Source organism: Rana temporaria, chromosome 11 (genome assembly GCF_905171775.1).
Source record: "Rana temporaria chromosome 11, aRanTem1.1, whole genome shotgun sequence".
Taxonomy (NCBI): domain Eukaryota; kingdom Metazoa; phylum Chordata; class Amphibia; order Anura; family Ranidae; genus Rana; species Rana temporaria.
This window is the reverse complement of record NC_053499.1, coordinates 14351319-14375048: the sequence shown is the minus strand read 5'-3', so window position 1 is coordinate 14375048 and position 23730 is coordinate 14351319. Positions and strand designations below refer to the sequence as shown.

The window sequence follows — 23730 nt, the reverse complement described above, 5'->3', positions numbered from 1 at the left end:
TTGGTCGAAAATTCCGACCGCGTGTAGGCTCCATCAGAAGTTTTCTGTCGGAAACAAGAAAAATGTGAGAGCTGGTTCTCAAATTTTCCGACAAGGAGGAAATTCAGATTGTCTGTATGCAATTCTGACGCACAAAAAAAAAACAAGCATACTCAGAATTAATTTGACGCATGCTTGGAATCATTGAACTTCATTCTTCTCGGCTCGTTGTAGTGTTGTACGTCACCGCGTTCTTGATGGTTGGAATTTTGTGTAACTGTGTGTATGCAACTCACGTTTGAGGCAAAATTCTGTCTGAAAAAAATCTCACGGTTTTCTTGATGAAGTTCTTTTATTTTTTATTTATTTTTTGGTGGTAGTGGGGGGGGGGGGTGTAACGGTTAGGGGTTAACGCCATTACGATATTCCATTCCACCAACCCACGACAGCTTCCGACACTCTACAATCCGGCAGACAGGACCCATTGGATTTCCCCCAGAAAACGAGACACGGCTCTGTTCTCTGGTTTCAAACGAATAGGTTTTAATGACACACTCAGGCTCTTTTTATACAGTCAGTAACGAAGTGAACAATGAATCAACTCCACCCACAACATTACACAATGAACTCAATACACATTTTTAGTCAGACTTTCTGGCACCGAATCTACATGAGTTAATTACTATCATTTACCCAGACTCCGCGATAAGCTTTTCTCACCTTCTATACAATCCACATTCCTTTAGTAAACATAAGTCGGGCATATGACCTTTAGATTGTGCTAATTCACATCACATATTATCATTAATAGACTTTCACACAATACAGTGTCAATTAGCATAGCACAGTGAAAAATCTTGGAGCCAGACTTAATTAACACAATAGACAATAGAATGCAATCACAGCAAGTTTTATCACTACAGCTAGGTAGCTGGAGGTGATTAACATCAATTAACATCTTAACAGTATGTGTCCCCACATTGAATGAATCACACTATTATTGACCTGTTGTGTTCAGAATTAACCACCTGTAATATTTCAAGATTACCTGCAATACATTGTGGATTATCATTGCTGTCCCATCTCATGTAATTCAAGATATCCTTTCTCAGTCATCCTATGCCCCTAGTGGACATAGGATGACCCTAGCCCCAAGAGTCATTGGTGAAGCTGAACCAGGAGTACCCCACATCCTTTAACCACTTGGGATCCGCGCTATGGACGAAAGACGTCCACAGCGCGGCTCTCAAGTGCCGAGTGGACGTCCCTGAACTGTTAGAGGAGAGGAGACCGATCTGTGTCTCTTGTACATAGGGACACAGCATCGGTCACCTCCCCCAGTCAACCCCCTCCCCCCACACAGTTGGAACACACCCAGGCTACACATTTAACCCCTTCCTCACCCCCTAGTGTTAACCCCTTCCCTGCCAGTCACATTTATACAGTAATTAGTGCATTTTTATAGCACTGATCGCTGTATAAATGTGAATGGTCCCAAATTTGTGTCGAAAGTGTCCGATACGTCCGCCGCAATATCGCAGTCCCAATAAAAATCACAGATCGCCGCCATTACTAGTAAAAAAAAAATAATGAAAAAAAATCATAATTCTGTTCCCCATTTTGTAGGCGCTATAACTTTTGCGCAAACCAGTCGCTTATTGCGATTTTTTTTTTTTTACAAAAATACGTCGAAAAATACGTATCGGCCTTAACTGAGAAAAAAAATATTTTTTTTAAAAAAAAATTGGGATATTTATTATAGCAACAAGTAAAAAAATATATATTTTTTTTAAATTGTCGCTCTTTTTTTGTTTATAGCGCAAAAAATAAAAACCGCAGAGGTGATCAAATACCACCAAAATAAAGCTCTATTTGTGGGGAAAAAAGGACGTCAATTTTGTTTGGGAGCCACGTCGCACGACCGCGCAAATGTCAGTTAAAGCGACGCAGTGCCCGAAGCTGAAATTTCGCCTGGGAACGAAGGGGGTTTATGTGCCCAGTAAGCAAGTGGTTAACAGTATGTGTCCCCACATTGAATGAATCACACTATTATTGACCGGTTGTGTTCAGAATTAACCACCTGTAATATTTCAAGATTACCTGCAATACATTGTGAATTATCATTACTGTCCCATCTCATGTAATTCAAGATATCCTTTCTCAGTCATCCTATGCCCCTAGTGGACATAGGATGACCCTAGACCCAATAGTCATTGGTGAAGCTGAACCAGGAGTACCCCGTATCCTTCAAGAGCCTCTGGGTCCCACGGGCCATACCATTACAGGGCGATTAGGTTTACTTTCATGTATTTTGGAGTGGGGGTGGGAGGGAGTCTCCAGACCTTGTATTTGCATGCAAGGTCAGCTTTACAATGATGACATTTTTTTTACAATCATGATGTTCACGTTCTCATCTACAAAGCTAACTAAATGATACTCGTTCCTATTAAAAGACAGATCACATTCTCTTCTCTCCCACTTGGAGACATTGTGCCACATATTCATCCCTTGAAACATTGAGGACCTGTGTATACCGAACAGAGAGAGAGAGGGATGCTGCCGTCACCATGGCAACTTCATCATTTTCTCCTTGAGTAACTGAGCAAATAGTCCCGTAAAAAGCCATTGTTAATATTGGCATGAAAATGAAACCTGTCTTCTGCTTGGATGGCTCCCTCGTTAACTTTTTAGCAAATTCAAATGTATTTTTTTTTTTTTTGTGTTGCCGTTTCCTGCAGAGAATAGTTGGATTCTCCGGCCGGGAAACTGTTAACCTGTCAATGACAGTCCATTTAAGCATATTTTTTATTTAAAGACAACGGGAAGGCTCCAGTGCTGAAAGAGAGCCGCGTGATGCATATAAAGCATTTGAATTGGAGCCAAGCGGCTGGTCTGCCCAGAAGACGCTTCTGCACTGAGAACGCCATTTAGACTGCGTATCACTGACATTGGAAAGAGAAAAAAAAACAACACTATCGCTGAATAATTAAAGAAAAGAAAAGAGAAAGAAAGAATGGTGTCCGTGATCCCTTAAATGGCCAATCAGATTCTACCTTTATACCTGCTGCTAACTACCTTAACCACTCAAGACCCAAAATGCAGGTAAAGGTTACCTTGCCCCTTTTTGTGATTCGGCACTGCGTCGCTTTAACTGACAATTGCGCGGTCGTGCGACGTGGCTCCCAAACAAAATTGGCGTCCTTTTTTTCCCACAAGTAGAGCTTTCTTTTGGTGGTATTTGATCACCTCTGCAGTTTTCATTTTTTGCGCTATAAACAAAAATAGAGTGACAATTTTGAAAAAAATGCCATATTTTTTACTTTTTGCTATAATAAATATCCCCCAAAAATATATATAACATTTTTTTTCCCCTCAGTTTAGGCCGATACGTATTCTTCTACCTATTTTTGGTAAAAAAAAATCGCAATAAGCGTTTATCGATTGGTTTGCGCAAAATTTATAGCGTTTACAAAATAGGGGATAGTTTTATTGCATTTTTTTTACTACTAATTTGCGGCAATCAGCGATTTTTTTTCATGACTGCGGCATTATGGCGGACACATCGAACAATTTTGACACATTTTTGGGACCGTTGTCATTTTCACAGCAAAAAATGCTATAAAAATGCATTGTTTACTGTGAAAATGGCAATTGCAGTTTGGGAGTTAACCACTAGGGGGCACTGAAGGGGTTAAGTGTGACCTCATAGGTATTTCTAACTGTAGGGGGGCGGGGCTGGATGTGTCACTTCATTGATCGCCTTTCCCTATATCAGGAAACAGACGATCAATGACACTGCCACAGTGAAGAACGGGGAAGCTGTGTTTACACTCACCTCTCCCCGTTCTTCAGCTTCGGGGACCGATCATGGGGATTCCGGCGGCGATCGGGTCCACGGGTCCCGTGGCCGAGGTCACGGAACTTCGGATCGGCTGGGCACTTAAAGAGGACGTACAAGTACGTGCTTGTGCCCAGCCGTGCCATTCTACCAACGTATATGTGCAGGAGGCGGTTCTTAAGTGGTTAAAGTGATTGTAAAGTCTTGTTTTTTTTCCCCTATTAAAAATAATAAACATGTTATACTTACCTGCTCTGTTGCAGTGGATTTGCACAGAGCAGCCCGGATCCTCCTCTTCTTGGGTCCCTCCCCGGTGCTCCTGGCCCCTCCCTCTTGTTCAGTGCCCCCACACTAAGCAACCTGCTTTGGGGGCCCCCAATCTGAGTCACTGTCTGTGTAAATGACACTGGCAGTGAATGGGTTAACCACTAGGGGCAAGGAAGGGGTTAAGTGTGTCCTAGGGAGTGATTCTAACTGTGTGGGGGCTGGGCTACCTGCAACACGACATTGATCACTGCTCGCGATGACAGGGAGCAGTAGATCAGTGTCCTGTCACAAGTTAGAACAGGGAAATGCCTTGTTTACATAGGCATTTCCCTGTTCTAAGGCTCTGTGACACGATCACGGGACACCGGCGGACATTGAGTCCGCGGGTCCCGCAGGCACGGTCCTGGAGCTTGCGGAAGGGGTGCGCACGCGCCGCCGGCGTGATATTCAAAGTGATGTATATATACGTTGCTTTGCGCCGCCGTGCCATTCTGCCGACGTATAAGTGGGTGAGCCGGTCGGCAAGTGGTTAATAATTGATCTCTGATTGGTGCCCCAAGGGTCACTGGACCTTTCTCGCTGCCTCTTACTGAACTGGAGTTGGTATCTCCATTAGCAAACAATCACATTTTAGCCGCCATTCCACAGATACTCATTCCCTCCACTTTTAGATGTTTCTTCTATGCTAAACGGCTCATTTAGGCAAAATAAATACACTGTCAAAGCAAGCTAGATACCTTCTGTGCTATAAGTGATAGTTCATGCAGAAATACATTTTTTTTAAACAATGTTTAATTTGCATTGCTTGCAAGAGACCAGCATCAGCGCTGATCGCGTCAAATTGAAATAAACTGAAAACAATCACTTATGTATAATACAAACGACATGTGATACAAATCATTTAGATTGCGAGCCTTCACGTCGGAATTACCATAACAATAGCTGAAATGCAAATTCTATTAATATTTATTCATTGGCTGCTGTCATCGTTGGAGGGACTGCTATTTTGGCTCTGTTCTTCAAGCTACTAGCTGTGAACGTTTTATCCGTTCTCAGGTAGAGGCAAATCTGCATTAATTAGCAACCTGATAAAGACCAGAATTACAAGTAAGTTTTTATAGCAGAACTCCAGTCAAAAATTATAGGATAAACATGACTAGGGCAGCCGGATAACTTACCGCACCAACCAATACAAGCATATACCCCTTAACATTAAACCTTTCCCAATAATCACACTGACACCTGCTGGATTTAAAATGGCCTGGTAGGCCTTTATTAACAAATACAAAAAACTGTATATATATATATATATACACCATCATATACATATATATATCACCCAACTTTAAATATTTAACCTATTCCTCAATTGTTAAACCTTTTAACCATACCTTGGTTGTCAGTCCCCCTGACAACCCCTGATCACTCTTTTGGGCCTGTGGTACCCTCTTAGCTAACGACATGTCCCCAGTCGCGACTACCGACTCGAAGACCTAGCTGACCACAGACCCACCCACTTCTCCCCTGGTGGTCCAGACTGACACCAGACCACCAAGGCAGACACCATCCCTGTAACTATGCCCCCCCACCGTTTTTACCTAACCACCGTCTATTTCTACCAAACGGCAGGGGAACCCACCGCCATCCTGTACTGTCAAAACCACCTAACTCCTATAATTAGGGCGGGAGGGTGGGACTTCTCTCCTTGCTTCTTCCCCCGGACTGATGCTGCCCCTCCTCCAGCATCACCTAGCTCACTGAACTCTCCTCCCCCTCTCCTCACCTCCTCCAATAGTTAATTTCTAGGATCCTATTAACCACCCCCTCTAACTTTAACCCTTTCTACACCTAAGTTCCCTACACCCTGTCATGCTGTCCTCCGCCTCCATTGCATTGCAGCTACGAACTTGTCTTGACTAGGGCAGCCGGATAACTTACCGCACCAACCAATACAAGCATATACCCCTTAACATTAAACCTTTCCCAATAATCACACTGACACCTGCTGGATTTAAAATGGCCTGGTAGGCCTTTATTAACAAATACAAAAAACTGTATATATATATATATATACACCATCATATACATATATATATCACCCAACTTTAAATATTTAACCTATTCCTCAATTGTTAAACCTTTTAACCATACCTTGGTTGTCAGTCCCCCTGACAACCCCTGATCACTCTTTTGGGCCTGTGGTACCCTCTTAGCTAACGACATGTCCCCAGTCGCGACTACCGACTCGAAGACCTAGCTGACCACAGACCCACCCACTTCTCCCCTGGTGGTCCAGACTGACACCAGACCACCAAGGCAGACACCATCCCTGTAACTATGCCCCCCCACCGTTTTTACCTAACCACCGTCTATTTCTACCAAACGGCAGGGGAACCCACCGCCACCGCGGCACAAGTGGGACCACCTCACACTTGGGCCCGCCGCCACACCAGGAAAGCCCTCCTAACGCCCTCCTCCAATCCCAGAGCCCAAAGATCGATCCCGATCGGGTTGAGATGAACCCCGTCCCCCCTCAGGTACCTCCAAGTCTCAACTTCTAAATCTGAATGGCGAACCGCTATCCCACCTTGCTGCACCACAAACCTGCCCACTTCTCTGTTCACCTTTATCCGGGCCTTATCCAAACGCTCCAATGACCTGGCCTCCCTCCAGGCCATGCGAGCCACAATATCTGACCAAACAATGATCAGGTCAGGGAAAGAGGCCCGCAGTCGGCGTATATCCCATTGTATGTCTTTGATCACCTGGCGCATCGGCCGGACGCTCAAATCATTCCCCCCCGCATGTATCACCAAAATGTCCGGGGCCCTGTCTAAGCTAGCCCCCCTGTGAACCTCGGGTAACACCTTCTGCCACATGAGACCCCTAATCCCTATCCATCGTACCCTTCCTTCCTCCCTGGGCACCCCCAGCTGTCTCCCCCCAGGCTTGACATCCGCCCTTCTTGCCCCCCAAAACACAAATGAATGTCCTAGGATCCAAATCAGACAACCTTGGGGATCTGTAAAGACATAAAAGAGAAAAACAATACCAAGCAGGACCAAAAACAAACCCCCCGAAAACATTAACATCAGCATTGTCAACCACCGATACCTCATTGTTTACAACAAATGAGGCCGTACATACAGTTTATATCTATTAGACTCCCATCTGCCAATCCGCTTTACAGAATCTGCAGGCAGGCCTCCCCTTGCCGCTTCCGTTGCTGCCCCTATTCGAAACGAATGCGCCGAATATTCTCCCGGGACTAGACCCCCCTCCTTCAGACATTTCCGGAACACCGCCGTAAACTGGAACCGAGACAAACATTCCCCTTTTTGATGGATGAACAGAGCCTCCCCCCCTTGTGGGCGAACGCCCAAAAACCGCCTTACCACCTCAACCGGGCACGTTAGTGGACAATTCCCCCGGAACAACTCTATTTTTACGCCCCTACCTAGTTGATCCGTCTTCAAACGGCTAAGCCAAATCACCACCGATTCCTCCAGGCACCTAACGTCCTGCATTCGTAGTCCTCCCCCCACCACCTTGGAGGGGGAAACTAATTCCCCCACCCTGAACGCCCCAAAAAAGGCCAGAACGAAAACAGCCCGAAAAAGTATCTGCTCATAAAGCGATGCGCAAACCTTTTCCAAATTCCCCAATACCGTACCCAGGACCGCGAACGACACCGGACGCCTGGAATCCCGTGTAGTACTGCCCTTCCTGTATCCCTTTAACACCCTGCGCACCACAAAGGATTTTGTAAAATCCCTGAGGCCCGCCATCTGAAATAAAAAAGCCAATGCCGCCATCTTTTTGCTAATGGCGCCACCCGAGGTTCCCCTCTCGTAATTGCAGCACACAAAGTATAAGACCAACGACTGCAGGTCTTCTGGATCTTCCGACCCTCCTACCTCCTCCCTCAGTGCGGACCATTCCTGCCACACCTTAGAGTAAGCTCGCCACGTTCCCTCGCTGATCGACTGCCGAATCAATCCTGCGGCGACTCCAGTGCAATGTCCCACAACTTCTGAGGACAGGGTTCCCCCTGCCCCTCTGCCCCTGGCGCCAGGATCCGGAATTCCGCCCACTGGAAACGAGATAAAGCATCCGCCAATCTGTTATCCACCCCAGGAATGTGCACCGCATATATCAAGGCATTCACTTTGAGACACTTAAGTACCAAGTACCGCAGTAACCTAATCACCGGGGGCGAGGATGCCGATATGCTGTTGATCGCCCACACCACCCCCATGTTGTCGCAATTGAAGCGCACCTTTTTATTCCTGAAGAACTCCCCCCACAATTCCATCGCCACCACGATGGGGAACAACTCCAGCAGCACCAGGTTCCGGAGGAACCCTGCTGCCCTCCAAGACTCCGGCCAGGGCTCCGCGCTCCACCGTCCGTTGAAATAGGCCCCATAGCCCACTGACCCCGCCGCATCGGTAAATAGAGCCAGGTCGGCGTTGCTGACCGGCCCCGTCTGCCACATCGAACGACCATTGAAAGAGTCCAGGAACGTTCCCCAAACCCTCAGATCGTCTCTCAGTTCATTGGTCAGGCGCACAAAATGGTTTGGCACCCGGACCCCTGCCGTGGCCCCTGAAAGCCTTCGGCTGAAAATGCGTCCCATGGGAATAATCCGACACGCGAAATTTAACTTCCCCAACAAGGATTGGAGCTCCTTCAATCGAATCTTCCGCTTCACCCGGGCCTCACTGACCTCCCTCCTCAAAGCCAACACCTTATCCTCTGGTAGCCTACATTCCATCGCCACCGAGTCAATGGTGATCCCCAAGAACACCAGCTCAGACGCAGGGCCCTCCGTTTTGTCGGGGGCCAAGGGGATCCCAAAACGGTCCGCCAAATACTGTACCGTACCCAACAGAACCCCGCAACAGCGGGAGTCCGGGGGTCCTATGCACAGGAAGTCATCCAAATAGTGGATGACGGAATTCACCCCCGCCACTTCCCTGACCGCCCATTCAAAGAACGAGCTAAACGTCTCAAACAAAGCGCACGATATGGAACAACCCATCGGCAGGCAACGATCAACAAAATACTCCCCCTGCCAGTGGCACCCCAGCAAACGCAAACTAGTGGGGTGCACCGGTAACAGCCTGAAGGCGGATTCCACATCCGTCTTTGCCATCAAAGCCCCTTTCCCGTACTTTCTAACCCAAGACACCGCCGCATCAAATGATGTATAGGTAACCGCACAACTCTGCGGATCAATACCATCGTTGACCGACCCCCCTTTTGGGTGCGACAGATGATGTATCATCCGAAATTGACCCACTTCCTTCTTCGGAACTACGCCCAACGGGGACACCACCAAACCCCCCACAGGTGGTTCCCGAAACGGGCCGGCCATCCGGCCGAGCGCCACCTCCTTGGCCAGCTTAGCCGACACCACCCCCGGATGTCGCAGAGCTGACCGCAAATTGTCCGCCACCGGAGGGACCTCCGCCAACGAACTCGGAATCACGAAACCCTCCCCGAACCCCTGCTCTAGCAAACGCGCCGCCGCCCTGTCCGGATACTTACTTAGAAAAGGCAGCATCCTTTCCAGTCTCACCGGCGTCATTCCCTTTTCCAGCGCCATCTCCGGCCCGCTTCCCCTGTTTGAAACACCTATTGAACGCGTGCGACCCACCACACCCTGAGCACTCGTGCTTGAAGCGGCATGATCCTCCAAAACGACAGGTTCCGTCGTTGAACTGCCAGCACACCCCTTTCTTTTTGAGGGCCGGCGATCCCGCGGAGGAAGCGCCGCCGGCCCCCCCAGGAAAGGACTGGCCCGCCGCCCTGGTCGAGGTCATCAACCTCATCCACAGGCTAATGTCCTTATGGTCCCAGCGGATGGAGGGACGCACCGCCCTGCGCTGACGAAACTGTTCGTCATACCTCAACCACGCCAGACCCCCGTACACCCTATGCGCTTCGTGAATGGCATCAAGGTAACAGAATAGGGCCGTGCATTTCTCGGGGGCCTTTTCCCCGATCACGCTAGCCATAATCGCAAACGCCTGTAGCCAATTCGTAAACGTCCGCGGAATGAGCCTATACCGACGTTTTTCTTCCTCATCCTTTTTGCTCTCGTCCGGCTTCACCCGGTCGAGGTGAAATTTTTCCAACGGGAGCAGGGAAAATATTTCCACAAACTCGTCCTTCTGAATTTTCTCCCTCACCTCTGGCTTAAGATGGGCACCCAACGGCCCTTCAAAGCAAATGTAAATTTCCCCCCTAGCCGCGTCATCCAGCCGCACCTTGTCCCCGTCCTTGTCCTTGTCTTTGTCCTTGCGTTCCGCCGCCGTTCCCACGCCGTCCTTGTCCGTCTGTGTCCCTGCCACGCCTGTCCCTGGATTCGCCGGCACCGGGGGAGGGACAACTACCGCTGTCAGCGCCTGAACGGCGGGGGCAGGAACCGGGAGGGGGGGTACTGGCACCGGGGGGACCCAAGGACCCAGCGGGCTCGCAACCTGAGGAGCACCCCCATCTAGCCTACGTAACAATTCCCGTAAGGCATCCCACACACCCCCCTCCCCTGAGGGACTAAGCACCGCCACCCCCCCACTAATGTCCTGCGCACTAACCCCACCCCTACCCCCCGCAACCACATTAGATGTAGTCTTACCGGTTCGGCGCGGCCGTGAAGGTCCTCCAGCCGACAGGTTCCCATAACGTCCATCCTCCGCGGGGTCCTCCGGCAGCTCCCCCTCTTCACTGCTGCTGGAACCGGTCGCCGCCTGCCCGTGTGGTCGTTGACGAACCTCCTCACTCCTTCCCCGACCTCTGGACACAGCTGGCGTTGTGACAGGTATGGGAGCCACCACCCCCCGAGGGCTCTCGTCTCCATCGCTGCTGAACTCTTCAATCAGATCATCCCTCAGCACTGCGGCTGCAGCCTGAGCACCACTGCCCCTCCGGTCAACCCTCCCAGACTCCGAACGGTGCCTGGAGGCGGGACCTCCCGACTGACGTGACTGGCCTGGTGTCGCTCCATCTGCATCCCTGAACGCATCCCCACCGCGTGCGAGGCCGCCGCCTGTGGACCGAGCTAGGCCGGCGCCTGTCTGAGGGTCCTTCCCACGCCGGGCCGCCCCCCCGACCGGAACATCGCCACCGGGGACAGCCATGTGAATCTGGGCCTGCACCAACACAGGGGAGGTAGGCCTGGGCACCCGAGAGGCTCCCCCGCGCTGCGCGCTTCCCGCCCCCCCGCCCCCCGCCCGTGCAGTGGCAGACTGAGATTGCTTGGCGGGGGGGCCCGACGGGGGCCTACTGGGACTCCGCACCCGACGCTGTGACCTGGGGGTATTATCTGGGCTAAAGCGCTCCGGCGGTATCGACCGCCTCGCGCGCGTTGAAGCAGGCCTAGACCCGACCGGGGCCTGCTGCACCCCCCGCAGAGTGGCGGTGATCTGGCTTTGCAGCCAGTCCGCGCCGTGGACCTCCGCAACAGCTTGAAGCTGCGCTAACAACCCGGCTACCTCTGACATTTTTCTTCCCTTCCTTGCCTTTTCCACAGATGACCCAGAGCGCTGACCCGATACACAGACAGGCTGCAGGACTTCTCTCCTTGCTTCTTCCCCCGGACTGATGCTGCCCCTCCTCCAGCATCACCTAGCTCACTGAACTCTCCTCCCCCTCTCCTCACCTCCTCCAATAGTTAATTTCTAGGATCCTATTAACCACCCCCTCTAACTTTAACCCTTTCTACACCTAAGTTCCCTACACCCTGTCATGCTGTCCTCCGCCTCCATTGCATTGCAGCTACGAACTTGTCTTGCAAAGCTCATTCAAATATAGCATAGCAGCTTTTTTTCTGCATGATTCTACGTCTCTACATCTCGGAGCTGCAGTATTTCCATGATGGGCCCCAGTTTGTGGCTGGACAGTAAGGGAGAAGCAGTGCAGTGATAAGCTCATCACTGAAGATAGTGAGCGCATCATTCAACTAATTTTCTGAGTCGAGGATGTCCCGAACAAGCCTCCAATCGAGGTTGTCCTGGACAAGCCCCCGATCGAGGTTGTCCTGGACAAGCCCCCAATCGAGGTTGTCCTGGACCAGCCCCCAATCGAGGTAGTCACGGACAAGCCCCCAATCGAGGTTGTCCCGGACAAGCCCCCAATCGAGGTTGTCCCGGACAAGCCCCCAATCGAGGTTGTCCCGGACAAGCCGCCAATCGAGGTTGTCCTGGACAAGCCCCCAATTGAGGTAGTCCCGGACAAGCCCCCAATCGAGGTTGTCCTGGACAAGCCCCCAATCGGGTTTGTCCCGGACAAGCTCCCAATCGAGGTTGTCCCGGACAAGCCCCCAATCGAGGTAGTCACGGACAAGCCCCCAATCGGGGTTGTTCCGGACAAGCCACCAATCGAGGTTGTCCTGGACAAGCCCCCAATCGAGGCAGTCCCGGACAAGCCTCCAATCAAGGTTGTCCTGGACAAGCCCCCAATCGGGTTTGTCCCGGACAAGCTCCCAATCCAGGTTGTCCCGGACAAGCCCCCAATCCAGGTTGTCCCGGACAAGCCCCCAATCCAGGTTGTCCCGGACAAGCCTCCAATCGGGGTTGTCCCGGACAAGCCCCCAATCGAGGTAGTCCCGGACAGCCCCCAATCGAGGTTGTCCCGGACAAGCCCCCAATCGGGGTTGTCCCTGACAAGCCCCCAATCGAGCTTGTCCCGGACAAGCCCCCAATCCAGGTTGTCCCGGACAAGCCCCCAATCCAGGTTATCCCGGACAAGCCCCCAATTCAGGTTGTCCCGGACAAGCCTCCAATCGAGGTAGTCCCAGGCAAGCCCCTAATCGAGGTTGTCTCAGATAAGCCCCCAATCGAGATTGTCCCGGACAAGCCCCCAATCCAGGTTGTCCCGGACAAGCCCCCAATCCAGGTTGTCCCGGACAAGCCCCCAATCCAGGTTGTCCCGGACAATCCCCCAATTCAGGTTGTCCCGGACAAGCCCCCAATCCTAAGATCCTTAGCACAAATTGAGGTTTTATAGGAGAACAGCAGAATTCTCTCCACCTGCTTTTCCGTGACGTTCAGTCTCCGTTCCCATTCCCACTTGGCAATGTAGGGCGGCATTAAGTCTGGCAGCGGGATAACAGTTCAATTCAAATGGATTGAAAAAAAAGATTGAAAAAAAAAAAGTGGGACTAGTGCATAGTTACATAGTTACATAGTTAGTCAGGTTGAAAAAAGACACAAGTCCATCCAGTTCAACCACAAAAAATAAAAAAACAAAAATAAAAAACACAGTAAAATCCTATACACCCAACTCCATTCCCACAGGAGAAACAGCAGGTCCGATATGTGAAAGGAGGAAAGAGAACTCACATGGCGTGATATCGTAAAGATATTTAATAAAAAAGGGTAGTAACACTTACAGTTGAATAAAAAATTAACAGCAGAGAAAGAGAAAGACCTGCTGTTTCTCCCGTTCCACCATTGGCTGAGACGTTCCATTGCTACCTACTGTGTATATCCCCTATGCTCTGACCGATCCTGATGGATCATATGCTCTGGTAAGGGTCAGTGTGTGTACCGGTGGTGGTTTTTTCATGTTCACACTGTCTGTTGCCAGTCACTGGGGGATGCACTTATGTGTTTTACCTTACACGGATTTACACTATATGAGTTTCTTTTTCTTCTGGTTGCTTTATTGATGGATTGGTGACCCCTGGAGGGACCGTTTATACAGACAAGTTCTACTTCAACTTACCCAGTGATTTCAGCTTGACTAGGTCCGTTAGGACCTTCCTTTGTGGTAAGGGTCAGCAAGTTGCATTTTCCATGTTGGAGCCAGACTTCTCTCTTCTGTTTCACATTGGGGTGTCATGCTCCAAATTTGATTTTCACTTGGACTATTAATTATTTATTTTCACTTAAGTGTACCACACAATATTGATTGACATTGTTCTTTCACATAGCCTTCTGTCCTCTGAAGGCCTTCATTTTATGTTTTTTATAGCGCTACTCCATTTTTTTGTATGAGAAGGAATACTGCTCCATCATTGGTATCATAGGGAGGAATAGTGCCCCATTAGTGGTGTTAGTGGAAGAAATGGTGCTTAATTGTCCGTATCAGATGGCAAAATAGTGTCTCGTATCAGTGGGAGAGATAGTGCCCCAAGGGTCAGATAAAGGCAAGCACAGGGCCGCATCCGGCCCTCGGGCCACAGTTTGGAGACCACTGCTCTATGTTATAAGACTGTAGTCATTATAACAACTTTAACAGATTATTTTCACTCAAATTCCCCTCTTATTATAATATTTAAAAATGTACCGTAATTAGATTTTTTTCAAGATTATTGACAGTGTTCTCTTGTCAAGCAAAGTTGTCTCTGGACACTGGTTACTGATGCTCCAAGGCTGTCAATGGTTCTTACCTACCAGAAAATAAATCAGTAGACATGTGCACACTAAAATATTTTGTTTCAGAATTTCGTTTTCGTCCGAAAAATAAATTGATTTAGTTACTCCCGAAATTCGTTTTTATTCAGTTTGTTTCGTTAAAAAGTGCATTAGTCTGAAAATCTGAATTAATTAAGGTTGAATCTCTCAATTGAAGGCTTATGGTGTCCGTCGAATGTTCTAAGAAGATTCGATGGAGCAGCTAAACTGTATGACACCGCAATCGTACATTTCCGGTCGAATGCTCCGCCCACAAGCTATAGTAGAATTCTTATGTTGTATGACTAGTAATAATTATATTTATTAATTATTATTACTAGTCAACCAACAATAGAATTCTTCTATAGCCTATGGGCCGAGCATTTGACCATAAATGTCCGTTTGTGGCGATCGTATGTTTTTAGCTGCTTGGTCGAATCTTCATGTCTATATAATGTTGAATCTTTCCTCTCTATGTAGAATAATCTTAGACTAATAGAGTTAAGGTTAGGCACGTTCAACCGCAGGTTCAATAGACACAGATCACTATTGTCACCGTCATGTCGAATCTTATATCCATATCCAACTGTTGTTGCAAAGAGATGAAAATAAAGCATTTTTTATGTCTGATCTTTCTGATTTTGGATTTTGCACGTTCATTATCGTTTGTTAAAACGAATGCGAAAATTCAGACGAAAATGCATTCGGACGAAAACGACTGCACATGTCTACAAATCATAGATTAACTATTTTTTGTAACAAGAACATATTCGAAATATTCATACTTTTTACAGAACTTCTGACTCAGTCAGGCAAATGTTAAAAAAAGCCGAACCAGTTCCAAGGGCAGAGAAAAATTATAAAACAGAGGTTGGGCTGAACAAAAACAAAAAATAAATACAAAATCTCGACTTTGTGACTCAAATGTCAGTCTTCACAGTTCAGTGGCTCTCTGTAAATGTTACAGGCTGTCTGGGTTACCTTTGAGCAGAGTAACAGATGGTTTTGAATGTTGATCTTTCTGGCCGTCATCAAATGGAGACACAATCCAAAAAATTTGTGGCCCTTCAATGGAGCTGGAGCAGACTCCAACAATAAAAACTGCAATATTCTTTTATTTTTTATTTTTTGCAAACCCAGAGAATAAAATAAAACCTTGTCACATTAAAACTTTGTGAACTGTTTTAAACAGCTTTTTGTAATAGCAGCATAACATCACATCATAGTTACAACTACAGCCCTCGGATTGTTAGCATAACCTGTGCAAGTTTAAGGCGAACCTTGGCTTTTCAATACAGATCTAAGGGCTTTCATTTCTGCATCAACATAGCAGTGCTGGGACCTATTGACCTAGTGGTGCATTGTGGGGAGGGGAAGTAGCAGAGTAGAAAATAATGTCTCGTTTCCACTTAGCGGATCGGTTTGGTATGGTTCGGTATGGTACGCTATTTTAGGTGTTTCCATTATGAAAGTGTGCCATGAAACCGAACCGTACCACACCATTCTGGGTCCTGCTTCAGATGTGGGGGCCATAGAAAATGGAACGGTTCGGTTATGGCGGAGCTACAATACATTCCACTGATTGGTGGACACGCTAGGCATTTTTTCTAAACCCTGCATGGCCCCCAATGGTCCGACTTGCAGTGGAAATGCTCACCAGAATAGACCGGACCATTCTAAGTGTTCCAAACTGTACGTTCTAAGCGTTCCAAACTTTCAGATGTGGGGCCATAGAAAATGGAACGGTTCGGTTATGGCGGAGCTACAATACATTTCACTGATTGGTGGACACGCTAGGCATTTTTTTTAAACCCCTTTCTTTTCCAGAGAGAATAAGTTCAATGCTTGTAGTCTTTCCCCATAACTGAGGTCCTTAGCGTTGTTGCCCTTCTCTGAATTCTTTCTAGTTCCAGCACATCCTTCCTGAGGACTGGTGCCCAGAACTGTATGGCGTACTCAAGATGTGGTGAGACCAATGTCTTGTAGAGTGGCAGAATTATCATTTTGTCTCTGGAGTAAATACCTTTTTTGATGCATGGTAATATTCGGTTGGTTTTGCTTGCAGAAGCTTGGCATTGCATGCCATTGCTGAGTCTATGATCTACTTGGACCCCCAGATCTTTTTCCATCCTGGATTCCCTCAGAGGTTCTCCCCCTAGCGTGTAAATTGCCTTCGTATTTTTAGCCCCCAAGTGCATTACTTTACATTTTTAAACAATAAACCTCATTTACCATGTAGTTGCCCACCCCATTATTTTATTTAGGTCTTCTTTTAAGGTTTTCACATCTTGCTGTAAAGTTATTGCCCTGCTTAGCTTTGTATCATCCACAAAAACTGAGATTGAGCTATTTATACCAACCTCTATAACAATTATGAGTAAATTAAACATAATTAGTCCCAAAACAGATCCTTGGGGGCACCTTGGAGTGCACGCTAATTATCACCATACTTTGCACCTCCCCCCGTAGTCAGTTTTCTATCCAGGTACATATACTGTAGTCCATGCCAACAGACCTAAGTTTGTAAAGTAAATGTTTGTGGGGAAATGTCAGATGCCTTTGGGTTTGATCATTCTTTTTTAATGGTTGTACCAAAGGGGACCCCTTGAAATAATTTTCAGATGTTGGAGAACTCCTGCTAAAATGAGTTAATTGAGGAATGACCATTATAAAATTGTTGTCCATTTATAGTGGTGGTCAGAATGATACCCTTACATACAGCTAAAAAAAAAATGGGTGTCATACAGTTGGCTCTGCCTAGTGGCACTGGACCTGAAGTTATGCAGACACCATCATATGTGAGATCAATCAGCAACAGGTCAAGGAACCCCTAGCAAGCTCTGGAGGAACTAAGGGTTACAGAAAATGACTGGGTTGATCCTTGGTTTGAATTGTAATTTCATTCTGTGTCTCTCTGTTGGGGAGAAACAAAGAAAATAAATAATGCAAAGAAAGAAAGGGAAAGAAAAGAATGAAAAGCAGTAAGGATGTGGAACTCCCTTGCACAATCAGTGGTTTTAGTGGAAAGTGACGCTAATTTCATAAAAAATTTAGATGGGCATCTTACTGAACACTGTATACAGGTAATATGGAAAGTGGTAGAGACATAAATACACACACACACCCTCCCAAAGGTTGAACTAGATGGACCGGAGTATTTATTCAACCTTCAACCCAATCTACTGTAAGAAAGAAAGAAAGAAAGAAAGAAAGAAAGAAAGAAAGAAAGAAAGAAAGAAAGAAAGAAAGAAAGAAAGGAAAGGGGGGATAAAGGAAAGAAAGGTAAGGATAGAAAGGAAAGGATAGAAAGGAAAGGAGAGAAAAAATAATATGGAAAGTGGTAGAGACATAAATACACACATACACCCTCCCACAGGTTGAACTACATTCAACCTTGAACCTCAAATACCGTAAGAAAGAAAGGCAAGGAAGAAAAGATGGGGAGGGAAAATGAACGGAAAGGAAAAGAAAAGAAAGGAAACAAAAAATTTAAGGAAAGGAGAAAGGAAAAGAAAGAAAATGAAAGGAAGGGAGGAAGGAGGGAAGGAAGGAAGGAAAGAGAAAAAGAAAGAAAAAAGGAAGGAAAGAAAGGAAAGCAGAGAAAAGAAAGGAGAGAAAGGACAGAAAGGAAATGAGCGAAAGGAAAGTAGAGGAAAAAAAAATAAAAGGAGGTGAGGAAGGAAAAAGAGAAATAAAGAAAAAAGGAAGGAAAGAAAGGTAGAAAAGAAAGGAGGGAAAGGAAGGAAAGAAAAGAAAAGGAGAGAAAGGAAAGAAAGGAGCGAAAGAAAAGAAGGAAGGATGAAAGAGAAAAAGAAAGAAAGAAAACATTGATTATAACTAATTATTGCAGTTAGTGTGAATATTTGTGATTGGCTGCTTTGGGCTACTGTGTTGAATGTTATTCTTTGCATTTTGATTTTCTCGGTGGGGAGGAGGAGGGTCTGAGTCAATATTAATATAAAAATACCATTATATGTATTACTATAGTTATACCTAAATTATAGAACCCCCTCCCACCATTGTTATAACTATAGATTTCCACCATCCATATGATATATCTACCACCATCTAGAGAGAAGCTGAAGACCCCCAGGCCAGAAGCTTCCTGTGCAGAGTGGTGGAGGGTCATTATTATTATTAACATCCCATTATATGTATTACCACAAGAATATTCTTTATTAGAATAAACTTCCCCATTCATTGTTATTATATGACAACATAGGTTTTCATTATATATAGATCACCTTGTAGAGAGGAGCTGGAGACCTCTGGGGCAGGTACGTTTTGTGCATGATTATGGAGGGTCGGTGTCATTAATATTATCACCCTCCATTATATGTTTTAATATACTATAATAATATCCCATGAGAGAAGACCCACAATCATTATTATAATTATAGTAGGTCTTCCATTATCCTTATGCAATACTCTTCAGTGTTCGGAGGATGCTGGAAAGGTAAGTCACCTTTTCCTATCTCTCTTTTCTGTAGCAGGGAGGGAACTTTGAAATATAGTGGCAAATCAGTGGTCTACAGTAGGGTTGACCAGGAAAGAGGGGACATGTCAGGTAGGCTATGATTCCCAATGGCGCCTTTGACGACAGCCCCTAAGTGCCATTTAAACTTAATCCTTAGCAAGTTTACTGCAAGACACTTCTCTGTTCCATTTGGAGTCTTTGAACGGGTTAATCAATCAACAGTAAAACATGGAAGACGGTCCACAATCTCATTCTCTCCCGGAATATAATTTATTTGCTGTAAGTGAAACACTGGTTGAGCCTTCCACGCATTGTAAGTGACACAAAACTGCCCACTGCAGTCTGGGAAGCCATCACTTATTCCCGAGAATGAATTGGAAACACTGAAACTGTCTCCATTATAATTCCACTTAAATGCTTTCAATCGCTGCCTCGGAATATAAAGAAATAAAAATGGGCTAAGGCTACAGAAATAAAACATTTCTGTCTCTGCTTTTCATTCGACCGGGCTGTAATCTACGCAGTCACATGGGCCAATTTTTTATGAAATAGGGAAAGCAATTTATTTCAGAAGTTAGCAGTATTATAAGCAAGTCCATTACACGGAATGAAAGCTTGTGAGTGTACTTAATCACACTCTCTTGTAAGTCCGGGGTGCTTAAAGGACAACATTGGTCTAATGGAAAAGATGGAATTTTTTTCTTTCTTTCTTTTTAATCAGACGACTCTAAAATCACTAAATAAAGCAAAATAACACATTTATACCCTTACCTTGGAATGGAAAAATTGGCAGTTTATAGCCCTACTTGATCATGAAAGTAGACCTTTTCTACCCGCTGTTCAGACCTGCTCACTGTGACTTGTTGATGGAAATCAATTATACCATTGAAAGCATCCCTGTAGTCATGGAATCTGTCCAGTTTTCAGCAATCGCATATTAACTGCAACCTGATGTTTTGATTCTCTGATAAAACTATCTGCTTTTGACCTGTTCCCTGTTAAAGAGTCTATAATGAGACCCCCTTCCAACCATGCTCCTTTTTTAGACCCCAACCCTCCAGACAAACCCACCAAACTCAAATTTTTCAAAAAGAGTAATGCCGCGTACACACGATCGGAAAATCCGACAAGAAAAAACGTGGATTTCTTTCCAAAGGAATGTAGGCTCAAACTTGTCGGCCCGGATTCAGATACAATTGTGTATCTATCGGCGGGCGTAACGTATCTCAGATACGTTACGCCGCCGTAACTTAGGGCGCAAGTTTCGTATTCAGAAAGAACTTGCGCCCTAAGTTAAGGCGGCGTAGCGTATGTGGTCCGGCGTAAGCCCGCGGAATTCAAATTCTCCATGCAGTGGGCGTGTTGTATGGTAATGAAGGCTGACCCCACGTAAATGACGTTTTTGGCTAACGGCGCATGCGCCATCCGTGAACGTATCCCAGTGCGCATTCTCCAAATTAACCCACAAAAAGAAAATGCTTTCGACGTGAACATAAATTACGCCCAGCCCTATTCGCGAACGACTTACGCAAACTACATAATCGACGAAAAATTTGACGCTGGCCCGACGTCCATACTTAACATAGGATACGCCTCATATAGCAGGGGTAACTTTACGCCGGAAAAAGCCTAACGTAAACGACGTAAAAAAATGCGGACGTACGTTTCTGAATCGGCGTATCTACCTAATTTGCATATTCCTCGCGTAAATCTGCGGAAGCGCCACCTACCGGCCAGCGTAAATATGCAGCCTAAGATACGATCGGGTCGGATCTTAGAGAGATCTATGCATAACTGATTCTACGAATCAGGCACATAGATACGACCCCGCACACTCAGAGTTACGACAGCGTATCCGGAGATACGCTGTCGTAACTCCTATCTGAATCTGGGCCGTCTTGCATACACACGGTCACACCAAATTCCGACCGTCAAGAATGCGGTGACGTACAACACTACAATGAGCCGAGAAAAATTTACTTCTATGATTTTGAGCATGCATCAAATTGATTCAGAGCATTTTCAGTGTTTTTTTGTGCGTCGGAATGACATTACGATCTGAATTTCCGACAAGAACTTTTCTTGTCGGAAAATTTGAGAACCAGCGCTCAAATTTTTGTTGGCGGAAATTCCGACAGAAAAAGTCAGATGGAGCCTACACACGGTAGGAATTTCCGACCAAAGTCTCACATCGAACTTCTCTTGTCGGAATTTTCGATCGCGTGTACGCGGCATTAGTGGACATAAAGTCATCCATATCAGTGTTTCTCAACCTTTTTTCTGTCAAGACACCCTTTGAAAATTATAGACAGTCTCAAGGTACCCCATTCTAAAATGTAAAAACGATTCTAATGCCCCGTACACACGATCAGATTTTCCGTCGGAAAAACCTTGGATGGTTTTTCCGATGGAATTCCGCTCACGCTTGGCTTACATACACACGGTCACACAAAAGTTCTCTGAACTTTTGACCGTCAAGAATGCAGTGACGTACAACACTACGACAAGCCGAAAAAATTAAGTTCAATGCTTTCGAGCATGCGTCAAATTGTTTCTGAGCATGCGTTGAAATTGCTACAGACGGAGCTGCGCTGACAAGCCATTCACGGCCCTGCGCTGACAAGCCATTCACCTCTGCAGCTAGGGGTTCGGATCCCGGTCTCGGCTACATGTGAATTGAGTTTGGTGGTCTCAGCCCGGCTCCCGGTGGGTGTGCTATGCGAGGTAAGCCTGCGCCTAGTACGCCCACCCCCCTCCCACAAAAAAACACCACACTTACACACGCACTCGAAATTGGGTTAACATGCACGCACTTTGACCACGCGGTCTCTAAAAATAGAGGCGAAGGACTAACGGGGCTGGTTGAGTGGGCTAGATCCTTTCACTCCCTTATAGGGAGTCCCTCTGCCCCGTTGGGCTTCAAAGCGGAGCAGGTAGGGCGGGCTGTGTGGGAGGACCCCCTCACGCACCCACCATTGCCACCCGGGGCATGGAGAAAGGTGGCAGATTGCCTCTGGGGGAGGCCTGCCTACTCCCAACTCCTGCAGTCCGGCTCCTCTCTCGAGTACACGCACAAAATACACAAAAAAAAAAAAAAGAAATTGCTACAGACAATCCGATTTTCCAGCTCGGAAATTCCGCCAGCAAAAGTCTGATGGAGCATACACACGGTGGGAATTTCTGTTCAAAAGCACACATCAGACGTTTGCTTTGGAATTTCTAAACGTGTGTACGGGGCATAATAGTTTCACATAATGCATCAACATCCCTCCAAGTAGGACACCCAACGTAAGAGGGAATTTATTCTTACAAAGCAAATACACTTTTACAAACTGGTACTGACAAGTATTCCAATGTTTCTCTTCTCCCTCAGTTTTTCTACATTACTCAGCTAATGTGAGCCCCAACACTGATGGAGAGGGGCAGAATACAAGGATGCCATGACATCCTCCATGTCCACTGATGATGCCGTTGGTCATTAGGATGCCAGCAGCTAGAAGGTTGTAATGGTGCACAATGAAAATCTGTGGCTTTGTGTAACTAAAAGTTAGGCTTCATCCACATTATACATTATACATTATTATATACAATTTTTGGGCAATTTTAAAGTATTTTGCCAAGGCACCCCTGAAGAAACTTTAAGGTACCCCAGGATGCCTGGGCACCCTGGTGAACAGAAAGGCTGGTCTATGTCATGATGGTGGCTTATTGTTTAGCACTTCTTCCTTGCATCACTGGAGTCCTTGGTTCAAGTCCTTGTTAGAAAACCATCTGCGCAACGTTGGCATATTCTCCCTGTGAGAAAACTGTCGAGGATCTCGCCGAGCCAAAAAGAGAGCATGTCTTCTTTTTCCTCGACGGGAATAGGGAAATTTGGCTCGCCGAGATCCTCGACACCCTGACAAGGAACTCGACAAGCAAAACGATGTGTTTCACCCGTCGAGTTTCTCGGTCGTGTGTACGAGGCTTGACGCTTCTTATTTTTCATTGCAGGTAAATAATGGATTCCAAGCAGAAGCAACATGCCACCTTTGAGTTCTTGATGAAGGAGGGATGCAGGCTGTCTGACATCTACAGACGGCTACAGAATGTTTACAGAGATGACACCTTTGAGAAGAGTCACCAATGACAAGACATTGCTCATGTTAATGGTGTCATCTCTGTAAGCATTCTGTAGCCTTCTGTGGATGTTGGACAGCCTGCAACCCTCCTTCATCATTAGCTCAATGATGGCACGTTGCTCCTGCTTGGAATATATTATTTACCTACAATGAAAAGAAGAAGAATATGATATAATAATATACGTCGGCACTTTGAAGAGGGATATCTCTGTTATGGCAGCAGCTAGCTATCATAACTGAGGTATCCATCTCTTCAGTGAGCGGTCTGGTTTCCGTTAATGGTGGTCTCTGCTCTGCAGCGAATTCACCGCAAGATCACCGTTATCGGTGGTGGGAGAGGGCCCCCCCTCCCGCCACTCTTCCGCACCCTCTGCCGCTAACCAGAGCCGTCGGTAGCGGTGGAGGGGATCAGGTCCTCTCTCCTACTTGGTATGGATACGAGTGAGCGGAAGATGGCCCCCACCCATCTCCATACCATAGCAAGGGCGGAAGCGATGTCAAAACGTCACTTCCGCCCATAGCTCTTAATTTTTTTTTTTTTTTATTACAATTTTTTTTTTTTATTGCATTTTAGTCCAAATATGAGATCTGAGGTCTTTTTGACCCCAGATCTCATATTTAAGAGGACCTGTCATGCTTTTTTCT

At 46.6% G+C, this 23730-nt stretch overlaps 1 protein-coding gene and 1 long non-coding RNA gene across 3 annotated transcripts in view; both read right to left on the bottom strand.

Annotated features, from left to right (window-relative positions):
• The window catches only part of LOC120917059, a 427114-nt gene that overhangs the window by 233534 nt on the left and 169850 nt on the right, over positions 1 to 23730 (bottom strand). The window lies entirely within an intron of this gene.
• LOC120917058 lies at positions 5242 to 11875 on the bottom strand. 2 transcript variants are annotated; one of them, XM_040328064.1, is made up of 3 exons: positions 10728 to 11875; positions 6464 to 7106; positions 5242 to 5703 (listed from the first exon to the last, which is right to left on the bottom strand). In XM_040328064.1, exons 1-2 carry the CDS (start codon positions 11590 to 11592, stop codon positions 6511 to 6513), a joined length of 1461 nt encoding a protein of 486 aa, XP_040183998.1. In that variant the 5' UTR covers positions 11593 to 11875; the 3' UTR covers positions 5242 to 5703; positions 6464 to 6510. The 2 variants fall into 2 exon arrangements, with proteins under 2 accessions (XP_040183998.1, XP_040183997.1); XM_040328063.1 differs by having other exon boundaries at positions 5242 to 7106.